The 23,844-nt window shown below is 41.4% G+C and overlaps 1 protein-coding gene and 1 long non-coding RNA gene across 3 annotated transcripts in view; both read right to left on the reverse strand.

Moving 5' to 3' along the window:
• Window positions 1–4,015: 4,015 nt before the first annotated feature.
• LOC118302302 lies at window positions 4,016–11,081 on the reverse strand. The gene is made up of 4 exons (XR_004790506.2): window positions 10,771–11,081; window positions 10,618–10,693; window positions 7,600–7,732; window positions 4,016–6,678 (listed from the first exon to the last, which is right to left on the reverse strand). It is a non-coding gene; the product is annotated as an uncharacterized LOC118302302 (long non-coding RNA).
• A 533-nt stretch (window positions 11,082–11,614) lies between these two features.
• Window positions 11,615–23,844, reverse strand: part of kiaa1549lb (KIAA1549-like b) — a 53,819-nt gene continuing 41,589 nt past the window's right edge. Inside the window, exons 14-23 of one of the 2 annotated variants that reach the window (XM_047331718.1) lie at window positions 21,810–21,940; window positions 20,857–20,981; window positions 19,879–20,108; window positions 18,767–18,899; window positions 16,277–16,663; window positions 16,097–16,191; window positions 15,627–15,772; window positions 15,306–15,457; window positions 14,296–14,607; window positions 11,615–14,096 (exon numbers count right to left, since the gene is read on the reverse strand). In XM_047331718.1, the coding sequence (XP_047187674.1) occupies window positions 14,344–14,607; window positions 15,306–15,457; window positions 15,627–15,772; window positions 16,097–16,191; window positions 16,277–16,663; window positions 18,767–18,899; window positions 19,879–20,108; window positions 20,857–20,981; window positions 21,810–21,940 (1,663 nt within the window). In that variant the 3' untranslated portion in view covers window positions 11,615–14,096; window positions 14,296–14,343. Of the gene's footprint in view, window positions 14,608–15,305; window positions 15,458–15,626; window positions 15,773–16,096; window positions 16,192–16,276; window positions 16,664–18,766; window positions 18,900–19,878; window positions 20,109–20,856; window positions 20,982–21,809; window positions 21,941–23,844 lie in introns of both variants that reach the window. The other variant, XM_047331717.1, reaches the window with a different exon arrangement.

Consider the following 23,844-nt stretch of genomic DNA (forward strand, 5'->3'; position numbering starts at 1 on the left):
AGCACATTTCTCACATAATCCCCCAAGTTTCCCTCCTTGCACTCACCTCAATATCGCCGCCGCCGGTCTCTTGTCTGCAGTCCCGGTAAATCCTCTTCAAAACTTTATATGGTCCAGTGGCAACAGAAAGCAGACTCCTAGTTGCCATCCACTTGCCATATCCGCAATCCCAGTTGCCCGATCACCCATCTCCCTGATGTCCCCAATGGTATTGGATTCTGCAGCCTGGTTGGCCTCAATGCACACTGGCAGGGGCAGCGGATCCCGCCACTGTTATATTGGAAGGTCAGCGCAGACAGCCAGGATGGTCTTGGATATCATATAAGATGTGACCTTTATGAAAGGTAAGATGTCACAATGATAACGTTTTATGGTCTTTTTATACCTGAAAAATATTTAAACCCAGGTAAGCATTTACAAAGTACACACTGTGTACACTGCACACTGCACATTTCATATGTTAAAAACTAGGACTAAAATATTTCTAACTAAAATACAGCACTTTCACTACTGTTTGCAACGTGTCGGTACATTTGTGCATCAATAAACACTGTCATGGTCTCAACTTTAAGTACTTCCACATGCAGCAGTTTAGCCTCAATCTGACGTCTCACTATTTAGGACCATATGCTCACACAATGGCTGGAGGGGACTTCAAAACAGTCCATTGTCCCTGGATAAAACGTGACAGCACATAAAGAGCCAGCACCAGTATGCAGTGGATGATTAAGGGGCAATGCTATCTAATATGCAGTCCTTAGGAGCTCTGCAAGGACACAGCAGTGTCCTCCCATTCCTTTGATACAACAGTGTACAAAAAATCTCTCACATCTACATTCCTCCCTCTCTACACTATTCAGCCATGTCAGTTTGTCTGAGTGCAAGATATGGGCTTGTCAGTATTCACCAGCGAGGCTGGGGGTGTGACAGAACTGCAATTTCCAAGCTGTAGGCTCTCTCGAAATTAGAAATCATTCCTCCCCCTATGGAAAGGGGCCACCGATTGTACAAATCACTCAGCAAACCTGGGCTGGCTGAAAAGCTATTGTAAAGAGAGAGGATGGATATTTTAAAACTATTCAGAGAGGAACACAGTATACCTGCTGCTAAGGTCAGTTATTTTGTCACACAGAGAGAAAAGGAACGGAATTGGAAAGAATGAGAGTGAGATGAATATAATGTGTTTATCAGGGATGGAAGCTATCTCTAACTTTAATTCAGTTAGATGGAAGGAGTGCATGAGAGAATCAATCAGCAGTCAGCCATGCATAGGATTGCCTCTTTAATGGCAGCACATCTCTTACATGGCAAACTAACGTCACAAACAAAATGGTGAAATGGACAGATTTACACATATGGCTATCAGTGTAATCCCTTTACTTTGCTATGAGGATGATAGAGCATGGTCTGCTTGAGATCTTGCCCTACTAGTTTACTGTTTCACTCAAAGACCACAAGGACATAACTATAGGGGCACTAATATATGAGATTACCAACCAACAAAATTCCCATCAAGTCCACCAAGTCAAAAGTAAACTGTAAACTAGACTTCCTTTATCTCCAGATCCATGTTAATTGGATAGTGTGGCGATTCAATTCAAATATTGTGAAGAAGAGCAAACTGCAGGGTCAACGAGTCCATGTACTACAATGGTAATGTTTGTAATGTATCTCTCTCTGCATCATTAGAAATGTTCCCAATGATATTGGATTGGCTGGCCTCTTTGCACACGGGCAGGGGCAGCAGATTCCACCTCTCCTATGGAAGGTCAACACCACATGATAGCGCGGATGGTCATGGATGATATTTCATGTATCGCTATCTACATCAATAGACTACATTATCAAACAGTAAATAATATTTTGTTTTGCTAACTTCTAAATTTTTTCTGAATCCAAGTGCCATATAGCACTGAATTTCTTTCCCAGTCTGGGCATCTTGTCATTGTTTCTGCCGATGGCCTGGATACTCGCCCGCATCCGCCTACGGACCGTGAACACATGCGCAAGCAGTGTCATTAATAACAGGAGTATTCTTACACACAGAACCTTTAATTAGGGTGCATGACGGATAGGGAAGGCTTGTATTGTTCCCTCCAACTCCATTCACTACACCGTATCCTGAATCCTGAATTACCTTTTTGAAAAAATTAGGTTACAAAAATAAAGGCTTTCCAACTGAGGGTTTTGGCACCGTTGTGTTGGGTTTTTTTTAAATGTTACAAAGAAAACCCACTGTTGTCACAGAATCTTAGTAATGGGTTTTCTCTATATTCCTTTCTTTTGCTACTCCACAATCAGTTCACCCTCCAACTGTCTTCTGATTTGTCCGCTGACCTGTTGTTTAATGGATTGGCCACAACAACATGGAACATCCATTTCCACTAGAAAAATAACTTAACACTATGAATCTGACGCAATTAAGTCAACAATTTTCAAAAGAACAAATTATTAATGTTAGGGAAAAGAATTACTCAGTCAAGTCTACAAATTTGTAATTACAAGTTATGAAACATTTTATCCCAATATCTGCCAGGCTCTGTCAGGAGGACAAATCACAAACTCAACTAAATTGATGAGAAATTTCAGCTATTTCTCTCATCGTGAAAACAGCTCACAAAAAATAAACATCATTAAAATATTACTCTCAGCAGCAGGCTGTCAGGGTAGCTCCAGTCATAGTTCATAAATGGTCACATACTTTGCAGCCAAGGACCAGGATTAACACTCATCTTTTCCTTCCTTCTATCTGAAAAGGGCTAGACCGCTGATTTCAGGAAGTGCCATTTCTTATGTAGCCACAGATGTAGTTGGAAGAGTGATGTCCAAGGTGAAGAGACTTGAAGGGTTGCACATCTGGCACCATGCCAGATGTGCACGTAGGGTGAGAGTTCATTAACTATCTCCTCTTTCTAATGACGCTTTTTTCAGCTGAGGGATTTTATCAATTGCTGCAGTGAGGTTGGTGAAGCATGAGGAGTCAGGAGCCTCGGAGCACAAAGCCAAAGTCACCCCTCACAGAAAGCAGACAGATTGGGTCGCTATAAATGTCAACCTTTAAAAAGGAGCAGGCAGGGACTATGAACATCCGATTGAACCCGACTCATTATTTCTAAACCGTTATTGCAGTGACAACCATGAGCTTGCTTTAATTAACCAAAACTAAAAATGTTGGGGATAAAAGGCTCTAAAAATGTCTGCTTCGTCTGGAATCGAAGTCAAGAAAATACTGTAGATCCACAGATCACAATAAGAGCTCGCAGTGATTTAAATAGTAGATTGAAAATATCCAGCGGATCAGCTGAAAGTTAAAGCTATAGGAAAATCATTAAGTGTAACTTAACAGCCCCTCCAAAGGTTTAACTTTTCACCTTGTTGCAGTGATGTAAAAGTTATTCCAGGGTGTGTCTTTTAATTTTCCAAACAATATCTTAAATATGTTGCCTTTATAACGGAAGCACGGTAAACGCTTGCCATGACAAAATTCTATGCATGATAATGTTGCCCTTTTCTGCACACACATGTACATATTCAGCCAGACATATTTAGGACCTGGTGTTCAGGACCATGTTCTGTCAGCAGCCAAAATAAATGCCCACTTTCAAAAGTATTCTTTGGTTTCTTGTTATGCTTAAGTCACCAGCTCCTCTGGTTCAAATAAAGGCCAACAGAATGTGCTGCATTGCTTGTTACGATTATGCAGTGCACCCCCCCGCCATCACCCACAACTACAACCATGTGCAATTGTTTTCATATGATGTCTTGAAGTCCATGGTGTTTTCCACAATGCCACCTTTGATTGCATTAGCATACAAAAGAAACACCCTTGCCACTGTGGCACCTGGAATTCAATAAAAAAAAGACAGACTTATTGTGTTATTAGTGATGATATTTTTTATATGCAATACACACTCTGGCTCACTAGGAAAATGATATTATTCTAGATCTGGTTTCCTGCAGTTTCATGAAATAATTCATAAGGACAGTTGGGACATTACGGCTTAATGGCCAGGTATGAACTTTTGGTGACTTTGCTCAGCGTCAGGGATTGATGCCACTCCCGTATCCCTGCTGTGCTGAGCAAGTGCCCCTTTACCCAGAGAGGAGAGAGGCGGGAGCAAGAGCGGTAACCTAAATACTGCCTGTCTTTCAATGCTGTGCAAACCCCAAATCCCTGCAAGAGAGGAATGGGAGAAAAGGATATAGAAAGCAACAGGGTAATATCTTTTCTCTTTGCCTACATAGGAGTCCTGCCTCCGAGTGGTACTACATCTGTTTGGGTGTATGGTGATTTACAGAGAAGTGGCAGAGATCCATTTGCAATGAAACAACATACCCTCTATCCAGGAAGTGATTTATGTATTCAATAAGCCTCTCTGGCTTTCACTCCCTCCTTCAATGACTTATTCTTGATAGCAAGCAGTAAGAAAAGCCACAACCTGGAAATTAGAATATGCCAAGCATGATGTCCTCAATTGGTGAGAATAAAACTGAACCTAAAAAGCTCTTGCAGAGTTGTTCAGTTAATTTAAGAAGGGTACAAGGTAGTCACTGTGACAGATTTGAACTAAAAACAAAAAATATCAGGAAAAGGAATGTGCAACATCTGTAATTGTGGCAACTGCAAATAATTTATCGACCTCGTCCGGCTGCTTTGGGCAGCATGAGGTGTTTTTGAAAAGGTTCTGAATGTATGTTTAAAGTTCTGATGTTTAACATTTAAACTATCTGCACACCAGCCTTTTATAAACACACTACGAGCCGTCAAGCATGAATTTACATTGACAGACATGTTACTCATGGACAATTTTGGTGATGGTATTCCGGCTCACATTAGTGATCAACAGTGAGTCATGCAGCACTTCACACGGAACCTGCTGTGTTTATTTATGTACTCTGGTGTCAAAAAAAGCTCATTAAGTAATAACTGATGATGAACATTATTATTTGGCACTGTAACTTCAACTCGTGTTATGAAAAAGTACGCATAAACAGGGCAAAAGCATTTTATCTGTGGTTGACTTTGTTTTCAGACCACAAATGAAGTTCAACAGACCTTAGTAAGCTGTGAGTTCCTCTACAGTAAAAATGGAGGTCAGAGAAACTCATCTATGAGAAAATAAGCTGTTCTTATTTTGGCCACTATTTGAAAACATACAATAATTGTTGAACCTGCAACAAAAATAGCAATGACAAAACATAAATTGCCCACGTCGTGAGTGTGCCAGCTGGGAAATTTGCAACAGAAATCAGCAGAGGAAGAGGGTAAAGGACAAAAAGAGGGGGCCTTGAAGGAGATCTTGATAAGGTAGGAGGGAGAGCTTAAGAGGTGGCAAGTGAGGAGTCAAATCCTGCTGACTGCTCCGTTTTCAAACAGCTGGGTAGGGAAACTCACAGCAGTCTTTGACATACAGTATCACTGAGCAATTAATCTACAGAGGGAGAGTATGGGAAGGACGATGGGGAAAGGGAGAAAGAGCTGCCAGATGGGGTCAGTAAAGTAAAAAATCAGCAAGGTTTGAGGAAGAAAGAAAGCCGCTTACAGTAACACTGATTAATTTCCCCAAAGACAGGTGTTGGGGATATTAATTCAAATGAGAGAGCTAAGCTTTGCCAGCTTCTCTGCTCCGGCTCCAGCAAAAGCTTCACATGTCCCATCCAGCCAAAGCCTTCCAGATGCTTTCAATTATCAAGACAGAGTTGTAATTTAATGGCCATGTTACAAGGGAGGAACCCAGCCTGCTATTCACCACAAAATAGCTCCCAACCTAGTTCTACATTTAAATCCACAATTTAACCTCACTGGTCTGTGATCTATAGATCAGTGCCTAATCTTAACTAAAAGCGGAGACACTAATTATGGCCATTAATTTTCAAAAGATATATATTTTCACTTTTTATTTTTGCTGTCAAGCCAAAGAGTTAAAATCTCAGAGGAGGGAGAAGTCGTAAAGAGAGAAGCAACTTGATGGAGAAAAGTGCAGATCAGGTTCCTGAGTCAAAGGACCGTTACATTAGAGTTTCACCAGGGGGAGTTTTATGATACACCAAAGCCTGCAAGTAACATCTGTTTCGCTGTCTGTTGAGCCAACTCAGACACTTGACATTCTCATCATTGCAGTCAGCATTGGAGAATGGGCTCAACTAGTTTAATAGAATTTACAGGAGAAAAGAAGTAGAAGTTCTGTGGCGTTGCCTCATCACTTCGTTAAGAGAACATGAGCAGACTGGTCTCGATAATTGAAGCTTACAAGTGAGTTGTAAATTGAACTTCCAGTCAGTCATTTTTCTTTGACTGCACACTTGACCTACTGTATGTGCCAAAAAAAACAGAAGGCTTGTTCTCTTACAAGTACCTGCCATTTCAATGAGGAGAGACGTATTGAGAATCAAATGAGAATAAGTAAATTGGAGTTTATAGTGAGCAGGAGGAATAAACTATGGCGCTTAGACCCCAGCAGGAAGTAGAACGCCAGTAGAAGCTGTTCCAACAATTTGGTGCTATGATACGAAAGAGACTTCCCCCACAGAGCAAAGACACTGGTGGCGGTGATGAGGAATGGAGCACAAAGTTGGGACGTCTCATGAAGGGCTTCTGGTTGGACAGTTTGATGGGACATGACCAGGCAGCCGGAGTGTGGTGCAGGGGTGGAGGTGGGTCGTGAAGTGACATGACAGCTGAATAACAGGAGAGAGAGAGAGAATACGGTTGAGGCGAGCGTGTTGGGTTGTGATGGTTGATTGATTGATTAAAAACGAGAATAAATTGTGAATTAGGGCTGTCCAGAAGACAGTCTTCCTGTCTGAACTTTGGCTTTGCTTCATTAGATAAAAAAGATCCATGCACATGAAAATGTGTAAGGATTGACTTAAAGTTTGTTATATACACATGGAGTGGCCAAGAAATATGAATGTACTTGCACAAAAAAGAGCTTTGTACATGCCATTCCCTGTTATTTTTGTTTATCTTAAAGGCAGGGTAGGCGATTTTGAAATTTGCCCACAAAGTCCCACCTGTTTCCTTCAGACCTCTGTCCAAAGCCACTCCCCCCACATCCCATGAACACGCACTGCTGCCTGGCTGCATCGGAGGAGGAAGCCACGAGCGGAGCACAACAACGCTAACTGACTTCTCGTGGCTCATTCACAAATGACCTGACATTATCATAATAAACGTAAACAATGATCATGGCTCTTGTTGGTGGGCACATTTGCTGAGCTAACATATCAGTGTTGGGAAAATCTCATTGAAAATGGAGTTCTGATGCAGTAACTTAAACACGGTTAGCAGTACTACACAGCCAAAGTTTGGTTTGAGTTCGTATTTTTAAACTTCAGCGCATTTCAGACAAATTGTGTGACGATGAAACAGCTGCAGCACCTTCGTAACTTTCAGGTCAACCTATTTGTGTATGCCAGAACTGCCCACAGACGTGGCAACGAAGTGCTGTGGGCAACTTCATGACTCCTTTGTGTCCAGGCTGCCACATATGGAGGTTTACATTTTGCACATACTGTATTTTGTGCAATACCAATGTTTATTTATTTTTTTTTATGTTCAGCATAACCTGCTCTAAATTGTTGTAATAAAAATCTCACCAAGTCCTCTGCTGACTTGCTCCTCTAGCTCTTGACGGGTATTGTCTGGTGTCAGTGCTCCGGTCCGTGGCAGACAACCTTCAGTGTGTATAACCTCCAGGTCCTGGACTTCTTCATGTACAGCTTGCCGTACCTGGTATAAGAGAAAGGAGGTCAACTTAGTGAAATGTTCACATTACCTTACATTGAACAGTACGTTACCTTAGGGACACTTCCCTAGGGACACGGTTTCTCTAGGGCCAAACATTATTTATCTTGAACCTCTAGTGGCTATGGATTTTAGATACAGCCTACTGAAGATACCTGCGATTACTAGTTGTGGTGCTCAAATGCCAGATATTATGGAATATTATCGTAAACATTTTCCCAATTAGTAATGTATTGCAATTATGTTAAATATAATATTCTACTGTCCTACAGACGAAGGAATTTGATTAAATGCCTTTGATTTTTTTATTTTAAGTTTTTTTTTAAAAACCCAACCAAAAAATACTGTAGTCCGTTTTCTGCATGCAGGAATTTAAGACAAAAAATATATAAATAAAGAGATAATAATCAGACTGTAAGATTCCATTTATAAGCCTGTGTTCACTAGCATATCAGCAAGTCTCCCACTGACGATCTGTCTTTAGCAGTATGAAATTTATTATTATTATTATTATTATTATTATTATTATTATGTGGCATTGGGGTGATGCCACCTCTTGGATGGCCCCTAGTGTCTTCAAACAGCCAGTACAAGTGTGTGCAGAGAGAGGGGGTGGTACAGTAAGGGGAACAAAGAGTCGTTCTCCTACTGTCGAGCTGTCGTAATACAGCACTGACAACATGCATCTGCAGTTTTACACTTATAGTAACCAGGTCATAGCAGCGGTCTGATCATTGTTTGAGGAGGTGGACAACTTTTGTGGACTGGAATTTTCTGAGATACACCGACCAGAGTAGGCTGAGAAATAACCAATAGAATTACTTGACACTGCAGGCTTCACCCCACGGAACTGCGGGTATGAAACCCCCAGAGGTTTGTCTCTATTTACAGCCTAACTGCACTGGCACTGACAAAGTTGCAAAGCTTTATTTACCATACACGCGTGATTCATTTGAACTAGAGCATCTGTTGCAGGAGCACAACAGGCAGGAAGATCATGTTAACGTTCTATTCCACAGTGTAGTTCAGAGGCGCCTAAGTTAATGAGACTCTAGTCCAGTTTTGAGGCTGACTTTCAATCCACTACCAACGCATTCAAATTCACATTTAGTATGCACCACTGGGAAAGAGATAGGTCTGTGGAAAACAAAGCAATTTTCATTCATATCCATTCATATGGATATAGGAAGAAAATCTTACCTTCTGGGATATCTATTGTCATTAGATCACCGAAGACCAAAGTAATTAATCATCTATCTCATCAAGACATTCTGGCTCATACTAATACAAAATAATCTGTGTTTAAGATAAGATAAGATAAGATATACCTTCACTCGTCCCACAATGGGGAAATCTGGCCATTACAGCAGCAAAGTGGACTGCAGAATATATAAAGAAATTTACAAAAAAAAACATTAAATGAAAAACAAAGGTATATAAATACTATATACAGAGCCGTAGCAATAGTTGCACATGGAGACTAAATATAAATATTTCACAGTTAGTTATTGCACTTTAAGTGTATCCGTGAATTATTTGAGAGTGGTTGAGTCCTGTGTGTGTTGGTGTGTGTTCTATTTAGAGCAGTGCTGGTTGTACAGTCTCACAGCAGCAGGAAGGAAGCACCAGCGGTACCGCTCCTTCACACACTTAGGGTGAAGGAGCCGGTCGGTGAAGGAGCTGCTCAGTGCAGAGACAGTGTCCTGCATGGGGTGGGAGTCATTGTCCATCACTGATGATAGTTGTGCTACCATTTTGTGTTTCATTTTCAAAATCCTGCCTGCAGGTTTCCCAGCTACGCCTGAGTCTGAATCCAGTTTCAGAGTGATGTGATATTGCAGGCACTCCAGAGTAAAAGTAGTCACTTTTAGTGTCGTAGAAGATTTGTTCAATCACTTACTTTCAACTCTTTTGTCCTCCTTTGACCTGTCCTTGCAGTGACCATTGTGGTAATTATCTAATCTGTGTGCTGATGTCAGCTCAGGAGGCTGCACTATAATTACTTTAAGCAGCCTTTATTAGAGATAATGGACCTTCAGAGTTAGATCACACCCAACTACAGCCTCCAAATTAGGCTCTAACTACCTTCACCCTACCCGAGAGAGAAGACATTAGAAAAAACAAGTAGGAGTCAAATTAAAATGCATGGGGAGGAAATAGATATAAATGGAGCACTAAGTGTGTATACAAGTGGAGGAATATAAACCACAGACATCTCGAAAAAGCAATTTTGCAACACTAAGGCATTGTTTCCCCTGACAAGAGAATAGGAATATCAGATGTGTACCATTTTGGTAAAAAAGTTAATTCAGAACATTATTAAATTTGATTCATGACAAAGCAGCAACTTTAAAGTTCACAAGAACATGGTCACTATACACTCAACATTTCACCGGAAGCAAATCTAAAATGTCAATGCGACACTGTACTCCTAGTGAATGCACATGTCACTCTGGACATTAACCATGTTCAGACTTTGCAAATTTTGCCATTTACTCTTCCTGAGTGAGAACATTTGTCAACATGGCTTGAGGCTGAGCCCTGGTGGAGAAATGCTGAACTACAGATCCACTTCATTATTGGCACAAACAAAGACTCTGTTGAGACCTGGTATTAACACCTGTCTGGGGTGATCCACTCACATGTGGACAGCTCTAAGTGCAGGTGTGAACGCACCCAAGACCCACTGCTGACCACATCCGCAGCTGGTCTGGGACACGTGGGCCACACTGACTGTCGTCTGAGCCAAAGTCCTGTGGTTCGCTTCAGTTTCAGAATAAGTAAAAGGTCAAATATATTTTCTGTTCATTATCAGAACAAATCATACTCTGGCAGTCCGCCACAGTTCAGGTGATTAATGGACGACTCACCGTTGAGACCTTACCAAAGACGACTCGGTGAAGACCACAGCAGGCTGTAGGTTAGCTGCAGCTTTTATCACAGGTCCTATTAAAAAGTAGACAATAGAGTTTAAGCAAGGAAAGACATAAATCACCCCAAGACATATTCTGAATATTGCTTACGTTGATTACAACTTTTAACACCCATCATATCGTTCCGTGCACTCGACAGTCAAATGAAGGTACGTTATGTTGGTGTATAAAGTAAACAGCAGTATCAACTCAAGCTGAAAGTGGCACCTGTCAGCAGGTATATGGTACTATAGGTCACACGGGGGCGGTATCCTGAGTGATCATTCGGCTTGTCATACCTGTGTTTCCTGTAGGGAAGGTCCCCAGCCTTCTTTGTTATGCTTGTCACTCACATATTTCACGCCCCTCACAGTTGATACCACGCCCCTAATGCCAGATCAAAGCCAAAAGTCTGACCCTGAAAAAATACGATCTGTAGTGAAAAAAAGATGTGAAAGAGAGGGGGAAAAAATCTGAAATAAGAAAATGTAATTTGAAACTGAAGAAAGTAATGTCTGAACCTGAAAACATAACATCTACAACTGAAAAACTAAGACTTCAAATATCAAAATATTTATAAATGTGTTATTTCCGAAATTAATTAAAATAATATTAAAAACAACATATTCTATTTCTCTATTCTATTTGACTTTGTCTTGGTGAATTGTCCAGCATCCAACAGCTGACAAAAGGACACTATGGTACAGAACTACCACACCGCCTTCAACCAGTACTCCTGGAGCAAGGGAGAAATCTTTCCATGTTGTGACACAAAGCCACTTTCACGTACCCTGTGGTCTAATATTAATGTAATCCCGCCTTCTACTAATACCAGTACCAGTCTGTAGCAGTGTAGAATCAGTGCACCAATTGCTTCAGCTCTTTTGATATTGCTCACCAGGGGGGAAAATGGCATGTGGAAAAGATATAAAGACACAGATTGACTCTGTTCCTCTAATAAATTCTTTTATTTAATTTCAATCATGAATAGGCTAATATTTCTTTCATTCCTCATCTGTCTCAAGGTCTCTCTGTCAGATCAATCTCCGAACAACATCAAATATAACAATTTTCAAGCAGATGGAAAAAGAAAATGAGGAAACCAGTCAGGAAGACAAAAAGACACTGATGTTTAATAGGTTTAGCTCACTTCGTATTTCATCTTATAGAATAAATAAACCAGTAAATCACCTAAAACCCTTTCTTTTATTTTTCACTCCGTTTCCTCAGTTATCCAGCATGAGAATGTGGAAAGGTGTTCACTTCTGGTATACACAAAAACTCTTTCACTGTATTGAGTACAGGTCTTAAGACATTAAGTGCGCCTCTGAATGATGAGTAAAAGGAATCTTGGGAAAACAAGCAATGCCAAAGTTCCTGTTGACTTTAAGACAAACAGCTTTTCCTTCTACCTACAGTACCTACATACCAACAGGCATGAGTATGATGGAACAATGCTCGGAAAAGAGGACATCTTGACTTTTGTTCAAAAGTCATGATGGAAAAAAAGTGATCCTGAACTGCTGCAATAGCAGTAATGTTCTAAGAAAGAAAATAAGGACTTAAAGGCATTTTCACTCACAGTAGTCTTTCCCACTGTATGTCACAAATGACAACTGTCCAATGACAGAATTGATTATAATTATTAGCAAAGCATTCCATTTGATTTGCAATAATATAGTAAAAGTAGGCAATCTACAGCACCTGACTGTTTATTGCAGCACCCCTTCTATAGGCCCACATGCACTCATCTGCAGTCAACTCCTTTCCCAAAGCAACAATTCTGCATTAAGAGCTCATCATCACCTATTGAAGGCTTTTTTTTCCACAGTGAAAATAAGTATGAGTCTCCTAGAAAGATGAATGAATTAATTTCATTTGTGCAATGACTGGATGACTTTTGTTTTATCGGAATTCTTAATCAAGAGTTCATTGTCCTGTGTTGTGCACTGCCCTTCTGTAGTGGCCTTAGTCTGAGTTACAAAAAACTAATTTGGTTGACGTGTCCATTAAGTGCAAAAATGTATTTAAAGTATTAATGACAGCATGTTCAACCTCCCACCTTCCTGCTGCTTGAATGACTCTGACAAGCCAGATTCTCCTTTACTCCAGTAGCTGGAAGAACTGACTTCTTTCAGGGCAGTAAAATGTAAAAAATAAATGGTGCAATTTAAAATGATCAGTAAGGTTAAGAAGACATTTTTAAGCCTATTGAGGAAGTTGACAGTGTCTATGGCTCAGCATACATGCACTTTGCACCTCACAATCAGGAAGACACTTGTGTTTTTACTGAACACAGTGCTTCTGATGCAGTCAGTTTGAGTCAGTGCTCAGGCAGACATTCAAAATGTTTACTCCCTTGAAGTTCAGCAGTACCAACTCGGGACCAGGCCTCTCATTTGCTCAAAGACCCACATGAACTCGTTGTTTGATTTGAGAAGTGCACTCATTGAGACCATTAAGAGGCCTTGAGGCGCAGTAAACAAACAATGGATCCACCTTCGTAAGAAACCGTGGCTTCATTACCAGCAGCAGAGAGAGTCATATTTTTGACAAAGATGTTGGGGTTGAACTTGTATTTAAAAACGTGTGCATCCTCAAACCACTGCGCTCAACATCTTCATGGTTGAATGCACTTATTGTAAGTCGCTTTGGACAAAAGCGTCTGCTAAATGAATGTAATGGTATGTAATATGAAACTGCTACTTTTTCGTGTCCATCCAGCTAAAGCCAAAGACATTTTGTTTTCTTAAAGAAAAGACAAAAATACAGTTAAGACAACATTCATGTCTTTGAGTATTTTAACAATAGTATGCTATATTAACCGGCCATTACTCAAAAAAATGTCACCCAAGTCAATGTACCTTGTGCACACCCAAACAATATTGCAAGGATAAAAGTTTCAATCTGTTTCAGATAACATAAAGGCAAAGACGTTAAGCTATACTGTATGTCACATCATCGTAGATGCAGTTTAAGATTCCATGTTCAATTGAAAACTAAAACGGGACATAAAAATATACCGAAACTGAGTCCATTTATTAATTAACAGGAGCTACAGTAAATCAATTACATTAATTAAAAAAAATATTAGATCATTAAAGACAGTCAGTGTTTGTTAATGTTATGGTGTTGATATGTGATATGAAAGTAAACTGATGTCATGTGGTAGTTTGATTTGGTCTGAACTGATATTCACGTAGTCCATCTAGTTAAGTTAATGGTCTATAAAAAGAGATAAGATACTTGATGTCCTTATACTTTATATACACTGTGGTTTATACGTAACATCTGACAGGAAGTATTTGGTCCTCTCAGTACAGACAGTGATGCTACTGTTTCCTCTCTTCTCAGTTGATGCTGATTCACACAAAGAAATGTCTGATCCTGGCGAAAAAAAATGTATTGTCCACATCTAGCGTATCCTATCGGCATAACTGCAAAAAAGAGATGAATGTATAGTTATTTGGGACATCATCGATAGAGGATTTTCTTTAAAAAAAAACTTTCATTCCTTGAAGTCAGTTAGATTGTGATAAGAAACAAATCAGTGGGTGATTAGTTGGTAAAGAAGTTCAGTTCAGTTTTACAGTACAAACATCAAAAATCAGTCTGATGAGTAACGCCTCTGTGTACCTCTGCTGAAGACACGGTTAACCAGCCCCTGCTCACAAGGGGCCGGAACTAAAACTCAAACATTTCGTTTTGTTTCTTCGCCAGCTTGGCCACCTCCTGTCGTATAGCCTGTACGAGTGCCGAGGTGGAGAGGCTGCTCAGGGGCATGCTGTCCATGTCCTTCACCACCTGGGGCAGGCTTTGCTGGGATGCTGTGCTTGGGGCAACGGGAGGCTGCTCCAGTGCCGGGTTATACTCCAGGGGAAGCCTGGTGGGGCTCCCCTGTGGGTAGCGAGGATGAGGAAAAGCCTCCACATAACCAGGCAGGGGCACCTGGAAAACAGGGTGAACAGGACATCAGTAATATAGCCACATTTAGGATTACTTCCAACAAAAGGAATGGCTGCCCATTATTTTATTTTAACCATTCTTCCACCACTATTAATAAACCAAAACAACAGTGAAAGTAATGATTGAGTGAAGCAATGAGATATATGTTGATACAAAAGCTTCAACAGTGTCAAATTTATATGAAAAAGAAATAAGGAAAATATTGCAGGTGTTCATCAGGTAATGTGCTCAACCCCCGTGGTATTTTGTTGTGTCCACACAACGGCAGCCATAAAGACAGTTGAGCAAACTACGTAGTCTGTATTCAAATTTTCTGTTTAAAAGTACAGAATTTAATTGGCTGGGGCTCCTTGTATGTACTGTATAATGTCAGAACACTAAAATAGAATAACAATAATTACCAACTAAGTCTAAATTCACAACTACTAAACCTACAAGCTTTCCTAGAGGCTTCTTTCTGTTTAGAGCACTTTGCTACCCTGTTCAAAATCTGGATATAGCCTTACCTTTGCAATAAATATTACAATAGTCATTGAGAATGGTTAATGAAAGTGCTTGGAATCTGGGACTGTCCCAATTTAATAAAAAGATCTGTTTACATTATTAAAACAATCTTTCAGTTATTTACTTCTTTATTTTTGACTGTGTGCTTCCTAAATAAGAAAAATGGGCTTCCTCACAGATTCTGCCCACTGAGGCGGCACATCCTCAGGCTCAGGTGGATAGGACATCCAAGAGGGACTATGGTAGGAGGTGGGTGGTGTTGAGAGAAAGTATTCCGAGTAGCCGGACCTGGAGGCTGGGATGGCGTAGACAGCTGTTATTGGGTTTCCTGGAGATAAGAGAAGAGCCAGTAATGAATATATTTTTTTCCCCACATTTAGTGATGGATATATTTCGGGGATGACTAATATTAAGATTTTCATTTTAAATGAATGTTGACACTGAAGCAAAACACATTATGGGATACTTTTAAAATACAAAGCTCATCTTCCTCTTACCTGAGTAGTTGGACAGAGGCTGCTCTGCAGTGATAGATGGAAGTGCTGCTCTCGTTGTTAGCCCATATGGGTTGTCATGTTGACTCTGCCTTTCCGTGGCCGATGTCTGTGAGCTCCTTCCCTTAGGCCCCAAGTCAGAAGTGGAGCTAAGTTGGAACAGAGATGGAAAAGTACACACATAGATACATAGATGCAATACTCCGCCAGTGTCACTAGATGGCAGACACATCCCATTTGAAAAAGTGAGTACCATATTAATATTCTTGCCATCTCTCAATGCACAAGTTCAATATTAAAATGTATAGAAGGCCTAGAATCCCCCTGGCCACAGCACTTTACCTAGTGAATATCTAGACCCTGATTATGAATTTGAACGGAATAACTGTGAAATACCGAATGGGCTTTAAAAAAGATGGTTTCTGCGTGCCTACATCTGTGCGAGTGCATGCCTGTGTCTCACCCAGACTTACCGTCTTAAGGGGGTCCCAGGGGGAGGTCCAGTGCGAGGTGGTAAAGGGGGAGGAGAACCCATGGCCATCTCAGGAAGCTGGGTGAAGCGGAAGGCCTTAAACACAAGGTGAAAGGCATTTAAGGTTACAGAGACTCCATCACAGTTCTTAAGAGAAGCGGAATAATCTAATCCTACTTACTGGTTTAGGCAGGCTGCACTGATACATGTCTGCACCATAAGATGGTACCCACTGCAGGCCCCCCCGCCCACAGTTCATCGTGCCCGGAGCACTGGTCACCACATCTGCATAAGGGAGGGGAGGCGGTGCCGGGTTGTAGTGGTCAGGAGGGGGTTGGTGGTGGTGGTGGTGGTGGTGGGACTGCCTTCCGGACGTGGACTGTCCCCCTGACGCCAGGCTGAATGCCTCCTCCAGCAGCAGGTGCATCTGCTGCCGCACTTCATCAATAGATGGCTGTGAGCTCAGGGTGGAGGTCTCCGAGTGGCCTTTCAGGCCCCGGCCATACATGTATCCCTGCGGCCCCATGAGACGGTCAACATTTGTCTCCTCAATCAGCTCCGGCTCAGTCTGAAACGTTCGCAAACACATTCACAGGAAAGAGACGCCACGATGAATTGACACATTCATATGACTTGCTACTACATACGTGTGAGCTTTTTTTAACAAGAACATTTAGCTCATTTATTTATAAGAAGCTACATGGAATCTGTATGACAAACAACGATAAAAGGCTATGAAAGCCGGGCACAATTTTTAAAAGTAAGAAAGTGAAGCACCCAAATTATGGAGATGGATGACTCCGACCCCAGCCCCTTGCTGCTCGTCTTCCCCCACTCTCTCTCCCCCCGTCACACTGAAAACTGTCCTTTCATTAAAACGGCTTAAAAATGCCCCAAAAATATCTTTAAAAAAAACCAACAACCAACTGAATCAGTGATTCAATTCAAACTTCCTATTGAATTAGCACGGATATTAACTGAGAAAGCTGGAAAATGACATGTTCTGTGTCTATAATGTCTGACTGAGTTACAATAGTTTCTGAGACGTGTCAGACGGAAGAGTTACGTCCTGTCACAGTAGATTGAGCCACAGAACTCGGCGGTTTGTTTCAGTGGGTGCTAACTTGCACTTATTGCAAGAGCAAACAATATTTTACCAGGTGCTGGAAGCCTCCTATATGTGTGCTAATATTATTTTGTATCTTCTTTGTCTTAGTCTCTTTTATTTTCCACAGTATATTCAGGGCTTATCCCGTCTCCCCTGCATATTCATTGCCTCAAATCATCAAATCAACTTTACCAGTATCTTTCTCCCATCCTTTTCTCACATGTTCCCAAGTCTCTGTATTTTTTTTGATTATCACATCCTCTTCTTTTTTTCCCCTTCCAACCTTTTTTCCATTCATCCAGTCCTTATTTTCAGTCTTAAATTAATATGAGTTGAGGCTGCCCTACTTCCAGTGCGAATAGACTGTAGCCACATGAGACCCTGCATAGTGCACCTCATAAATCAGCCCCCCTGCAACATGAAACGACAGAGACTTGCATCTGCAGAGATGGGGCCTGCAGCTACACAAGCCCACCGCAATCAACAGGGCCAGGAGTTCTGAAAGTGGACCGTGTAGCTTGTAACTGCCATATTTCTTACAGAGCTGAACAGTAGGCTATACACTGAGTTCAGCCACAGCAAGTACAAACCGACAAAGAGTCCAGACAATGGAAGGTTAATATCAAGACACGTGCTGTTTGTCTGCACAAGCTCTATTTGTGCAGCTTGTCAGGATCCTTCTGTAACACAATTAATCAAGTTTGTCATGTTTAGACCTGTGGCATTTTGCTCATGGCACCACCCTGTATTCCCAAGTGATGTCAGTGAGACAACGTGCATGGTACCAGAGCCAGGTTCACCTGCATGTGTTTTTTTTGCAGTGACAGGTCAAAATAGTTGGCAGGTAAACAACAGTTATTTCAATTACTATCACTGTGCGTGTGTGTGTGTGTGTGTGTGTGTGTGTGTGTATATGTATTCATTTATTTTTTCACAGAAGGACAGATTTAGGTGCAGATCTGCTCTTTCTGACTTCATGTCAGAAATAGCCACATACAGAGCCACAATGGAGGAATAAAAGGGCAGAGACAAACCAGCCATCCTGAGATGCATTATGTATCAAAATGACAGGACCGTATAAATTTTGACTGTTTAATTATGAATGAACCACTTCTCCTTCAGCTTGCTGTCGCACACTTGAAACCACACCTGAGCGGAATATGTCTGATTCCTAGCTCGGCTGCTGCACCGTGTCTTAACCAGGGCAATGAGGCACAGATTGAGAAATGACGAGATCTGTCAGATAATTGTATTGTTCTATTTCTTACTAGAGTGAACAGTTCTCTTTTTTTTCAATTATCATCTGACTTTACTAATGATTGGAAAAAAACATATACTGTGAATAGTACAGCCTTAGTGCATTAACAACATTTAATAAGGTAAAAGTTTAACTGAAATTAACAAATAATGCTACTACTGCTAGTCCATCACTTGTGCAAGAGCTTTTTAAATGCACATTACAAACACAGTGTCCCTCTGTTGGTCACTTTGTTATGGTCAGCAAATGGTAAACTTACATCTTTTTGGGAGACAGGGTCAGTGGAGGATGAAATTTTGACTCACGTCATAGCCGCTGTTGCGGATGCCTCTCCTGGGTCTCTCCCTCATTACGAGCAGGTCCATCTCTGTCCCTCCAGGACTGGGACTGCTCAGACTTTGTCTGCTGCGATAGGCCGTCTGCCCTACCTGGGAGTGCCTGTCAATTAGAGTGAGGAGTGGAGGTCGTTATTAAATGAAACCACTTCAGTTCTTTTGCCAGTAGTTGTAGTGTGCCTGCAGTGAAAGGGACTGGGAGGTGGTGGGAAGATCTGGAACAATGAAGGACTTCACTGTTGCCAGACATGATGAACAAGGCTGGGAGAGATATTTACTTCCCTTCCAGAAAGTTATATAAATTGAGAAACTTACCAGATAGAATACATATCTAGAAAGATTATTCTGCAATAGATCTGTGTATATGTTAAAAATAATCGCCTACATCATAAACAAGATGTAAGAATAGTCTTGACGTTTTTTTCGACAGTAAGATGCAATATTGATAAGGCATTTAGTAGAACAACCAACGATGTACAATCAGAGACACGATGTGCTCTGCAAATATCACTTCAGCTGGGGATATGTGTTATTGTTATTGTTGTTGTTGTTGTTGTTGTTGTTGTAGCTGATCAACCACACACACTAATTTTTTACAGTAAATTACTGCTAGAATCCTTATCTTCCAGCCCTCCATGTCACTAACACACAATTCAAAAGCTTGTTAGGGCACATTCATCTCGGAAAAATAAACACTTGACCTAAATCTGTAATATCCAAAACGCGGTCCATCTTTATGTGGACCTGTGAAGCAGACACAGGACAGAACCAGCATAGTGGACCGTTCAAAACCCTGCCAATCCTCTTATCTCCAATATGGCAGCTCAGGACTTGGATACAACTAATCAGACAGACCTGATGGGTCTCTCACTGCCCCGTGCAACAGGATAATGACAGAATTAGAGAGGGGACCGTTTCAATTATTTATCAGCTAATTAGACAAGGCAGGGGTCAGCAGTTACAGATAACTGGCCATGGTGAGAAGTCTCCTCACACCCTTAAGTGAGCATGGATTTTACTGTCTGTTTACACTCAGCCAAACCCAGGTTCCACTTGCTTTTCCACTCTCCCCTCACCCTCACCTCCTGTGAGACTTGACATAAGTGGAACCTCGCTCATCATCAGGCTCCAGTGGTCTGCCATGCTCACCGGCTGCCCTCTCATGGCCGTGCCGCTGTGTCTGCGCCAGGGCTCGACTGCTGCTGCTGCCGTCGGTGGAGGGGAAGTCGTAATAGCCCTTCCTCTTGGCCTTCAGCCTCAGCTTGTTCCTGTAGTGCTCAATGTCTGACTTCTGCTTCAGAGCCAAGTTTACCTGCAGAGAGGAAAGAGTGCGGGATGCAAAGGAACATGGGGGGGATCAGGACGTAAATAGACGTAACGTGCTTCTCGCCGTGTGTGGTCTGGTTCTGCATTGTCTTACAGGGTAGGTGTGGATGAAAGATCAGAGCGTTCATGAGAAGATGAAGCTCTAAAACTGACACTGTTGTGCAATGACCACAGTGAGAAAGGTTCTTGGCTTCAAAATTACAGATGGGGTGAAAGAATAATAAGAATAAATAATGTTCATGTTATTGAACCAGCTGATTGCGGTTGTTCTGCGATCTAGTAATACGAGTCTGTTCACTGTAGAGGTTGTATTATACAATTTTCTGGGGAATAAACTCACAATACATATCTAGAAAATGCCCCTTTCAAGCTTTAAACAGTTTAAACATATATAATCTTACCTTACCAAATCTTCACAAAATATATCCCCCTAATTTAAACTATGCAGTTCATTTTCCCTTCACTGTTTAATTTCACATAACGGATGCATCTTTTAAAGCTCCTTGAATCTTTTCTTTCTACATTACATTTATTGAGTTTGCGGCTCAAACTAAATTGTTCTGAATTTGGCAGACAATGGTGTTTTCGATTAAAACCACATTGCTAATCGTAGTACAGTAAGAGGCAGACAGGGAAAATAGGATTTCAGGGCCTTTGATAGACGTGTTGTGTATTTGTGTCTATGTGCTATGTCAGTCGGCAAATCTCTACAAACAGACGTGTATGTGCATCACCTCTCCATTAACAATGGCTGAGTCCTGGCTGCGGTCAGATGATGCAGGGTGTGAGTAGCTGGGCTGAGCCACCACGGGCTTTATGGAAATGAGCTGCAGGGAGCCAGAGGAGGAGTCATATGGATCTGAAGAACAGAGAGGGGGTTCACTCACAAAGAGACGACAAATACCTCTAATCATTACATTGTCAGTCAAAGAGGAACGAACCGCCACACTCCCTCTCTACCCTCATCAGTTGTCCGCATCAGCAGAGGAAGAGGTAGACAAAGACAATAGATCACAAAGACAGCTTTGGGCTCTGAGGCTGTGTGGCAATGCATCTCTGTGATATATGGAAGGAACTGACTTCGCACTTTTTATATATATAGATATATCTATATATCTATATATATATATATTTAACTTATATTATTCAATTCTAGGTTTCCGTCAACTCAGCTCAAGAATTATTCAAAGCCATAAAAAAACCTCATAATCTTGATAGTGCAATCCAATTTAAAAGCAGAGTATTTCATTTTGATTAATTTAACTCGAAGCCACCACATGTGGAACAGTAAGCCTCCGAGCAGGGCATGAGATCCAACACTTAATATGGTCTCTCTGCATCTTTGATTTTTTTTGCAATACTGAACATGTAAAAGTTCGTCAGTGTGTCACTGCATCCACATATTTTATCATGTCAGCAGAGAGTCTGTCTCATGCATATTCATGAGGTCCATCTCAGCTTCCTGCTGAGATGCTTCAAGTGTGGCCATATAAATAAAAAAAAAGATGCAGTGGCAGTGCCTCTCTCTTAGAGCACCTGTGTGCATGAGACACCAGGATATTTGGAGAAGTTTGTCATGCTGGAAGGAACCGCAAAAGATTTTTGGCATCTGTGACACACCTGACCTTGTCTGCAAAAGGAGCCGTAAAATGAATTATTTGTATTTGCATCAGTGTGTGACCCTCACCGTCCCTCTTGCGCGTCTCCTCCTTTGTCAGTTTCTGCTGCGCTGTGACTTTCGGCGCTGTCAAGCTCCTGCTGGAATTCAGCTTCTCTGATTCGTTGCTGATGACGGAACCGTCCTCACTCGGCAACTTGCTGCGAGTAACCATAGCAACAGGAAAGGCGGTGAGCTCTCGGAAGGCTGGGCACGCAGCCAGGTTATGTCATTGCTTGCTTTAACAACCTCACCTTCCTCTCCCCCTCTCTCAAGCCCGAGTCCAGTAAACATAGTATATTATTACTGTACTTTTATGTATGTGTGTTGATATTAAAACCATCATTGCATTACTACACACTGCCTGTTTTAAATAATGCCAGTTGAATTGAGACAATTCAGGCCTTTGTGTTCAGGTTTGGTTAATTGATACTCACTGATATTACTGCGAGAAGATAACAAATGCTAGAAAAATCTGCTGATTGTCCCAAAACTCTAACAACACAAAAAAGACCAAACACACCAACTGGTCAATTTGATGATAATAATGCTGGAATATTGGGGATTTTCTTACAAATTGGTGTGTGCGTATTTGAACATCTGCACATTTGCGTTTCTGAACTTGTGCATTTTCATGTTTCCCCATCTGTCTCTGCCTCATACGCATTCTGGATGCATTCTTCAAAACTATTGTGCGTTCATGTCCAGGCTAAGGCAGGACTGGTTCTCCCATTAATTGGACAAACAACTGCTTTATCCAATTCTCGTTTCAGAGGCTTCAAACACTGTACTGTGGTTGGAATTAGAGCTGATCAAGCGGCGGCTCAGAGGACCATGAGGCTGACAGTGACATCAAAGCACCATGGTCTGTCCTCTAATTGTCTGGTAAAAATGATAACAGCAAAGAGAGGCAGCGGAACAGCGGCTGCCCGCCCCTGCACTCGTCGAGGCCGCGCTGCAGGGAGCTGGCTCCATGCTACTGTCACAGGCTCGACAAAGACGTGTCGCATGAAAAAATTAATTAAGGTGTACAGAAAAGTTTGGCTGCATGAGAGGGTTGTATATTTGATCCTGCATTGGTGATTAGGGGCTAACGGATGTGTGACACTAGAACAAGTGAAGGAATGACTTCAGAGAGGAAGAGGCAATTGTCACTTAACTGGAGCCAACACTTGACGAATAATAATAGTTATGTAACCTCATAGCATCGTCGCACAAAATCGCCTTTGGCACGATCAACAGGCATTTAACTACATATGTCGTTTCAATCATGAGGTACAACAGGAGAATCAAATGTTTCGCCTTTCGCCTCAGACGTCAATGATAATTGTGACTCTACACACAGTCACTCATCTGCCAATGGTCTCAGCGCCAAAGTTGAGAGCTACAATCCTGTTTGCAGTTGCAGGATATCTGATTCTCCACTCGCTATAACATATGTTGCGAAGTAGCAGAAATATCCAAATAAAAATACTCTGTACTCTATTGTTGAACTGGAAAATATGATCACTGTTTTAACATTTTTAAGTAAAAACTCAGGCAAAGGCTAGTTCATAGACTGTGACTGTTCACCTGGTTCAGGGTTTTTCTAATTTAAGTTTAGTCATTGACTTGAAATGCATTGGATGTACTTTTTGTAATGCATTGTCATATCTCCTTCTCCTAATTAGATGTAATCTACCTCTGTGTGACTAATAAGAGCCGAAAAGACTCTAATAGACTCTCTAATAATTAGGTTTTAGGTTTTGATGTATATTGTTACTTTCTCTCAGTATTTTATAGAAGACCCAAGGTTTTTGTGTCCAGCATACAGCTGGTTGAAAAATGGAACACACTTGTGAATGATTATATCTCAAGGCCTGATCTCATAAAATCACAGCAACCTTTTAGACCAATAGTTTGATAAACAACAAGTGAGCAACTTTCGCTGCCTCGGGAGCCTCCGGAATCATTACTGCAGGACCTTTAGTCCATAGATCCCATACGGTGTCACATAAATTTCCGCGGATCTCATTATAATGCATGGCTTTGAAAAATGTTGCCCTTTTGCTTTTACTCGACCTAA

Source organism: Scophthalmus maximus, chromosome 4 (genome assembly GCF_022379125.1).
Source record: "Scophthalmus maximus strain ysfricsl-2021 chromosome 4, ASM2237912v1, whole genome shotgun sequence".
Taxonomy (NCBI): Eukaryota; Metazoa; Chordata; class Actinopteri; order Pleuronectiformes; family Scophthalmidae; genus Scophthalmus; species Scophthalmus maximus.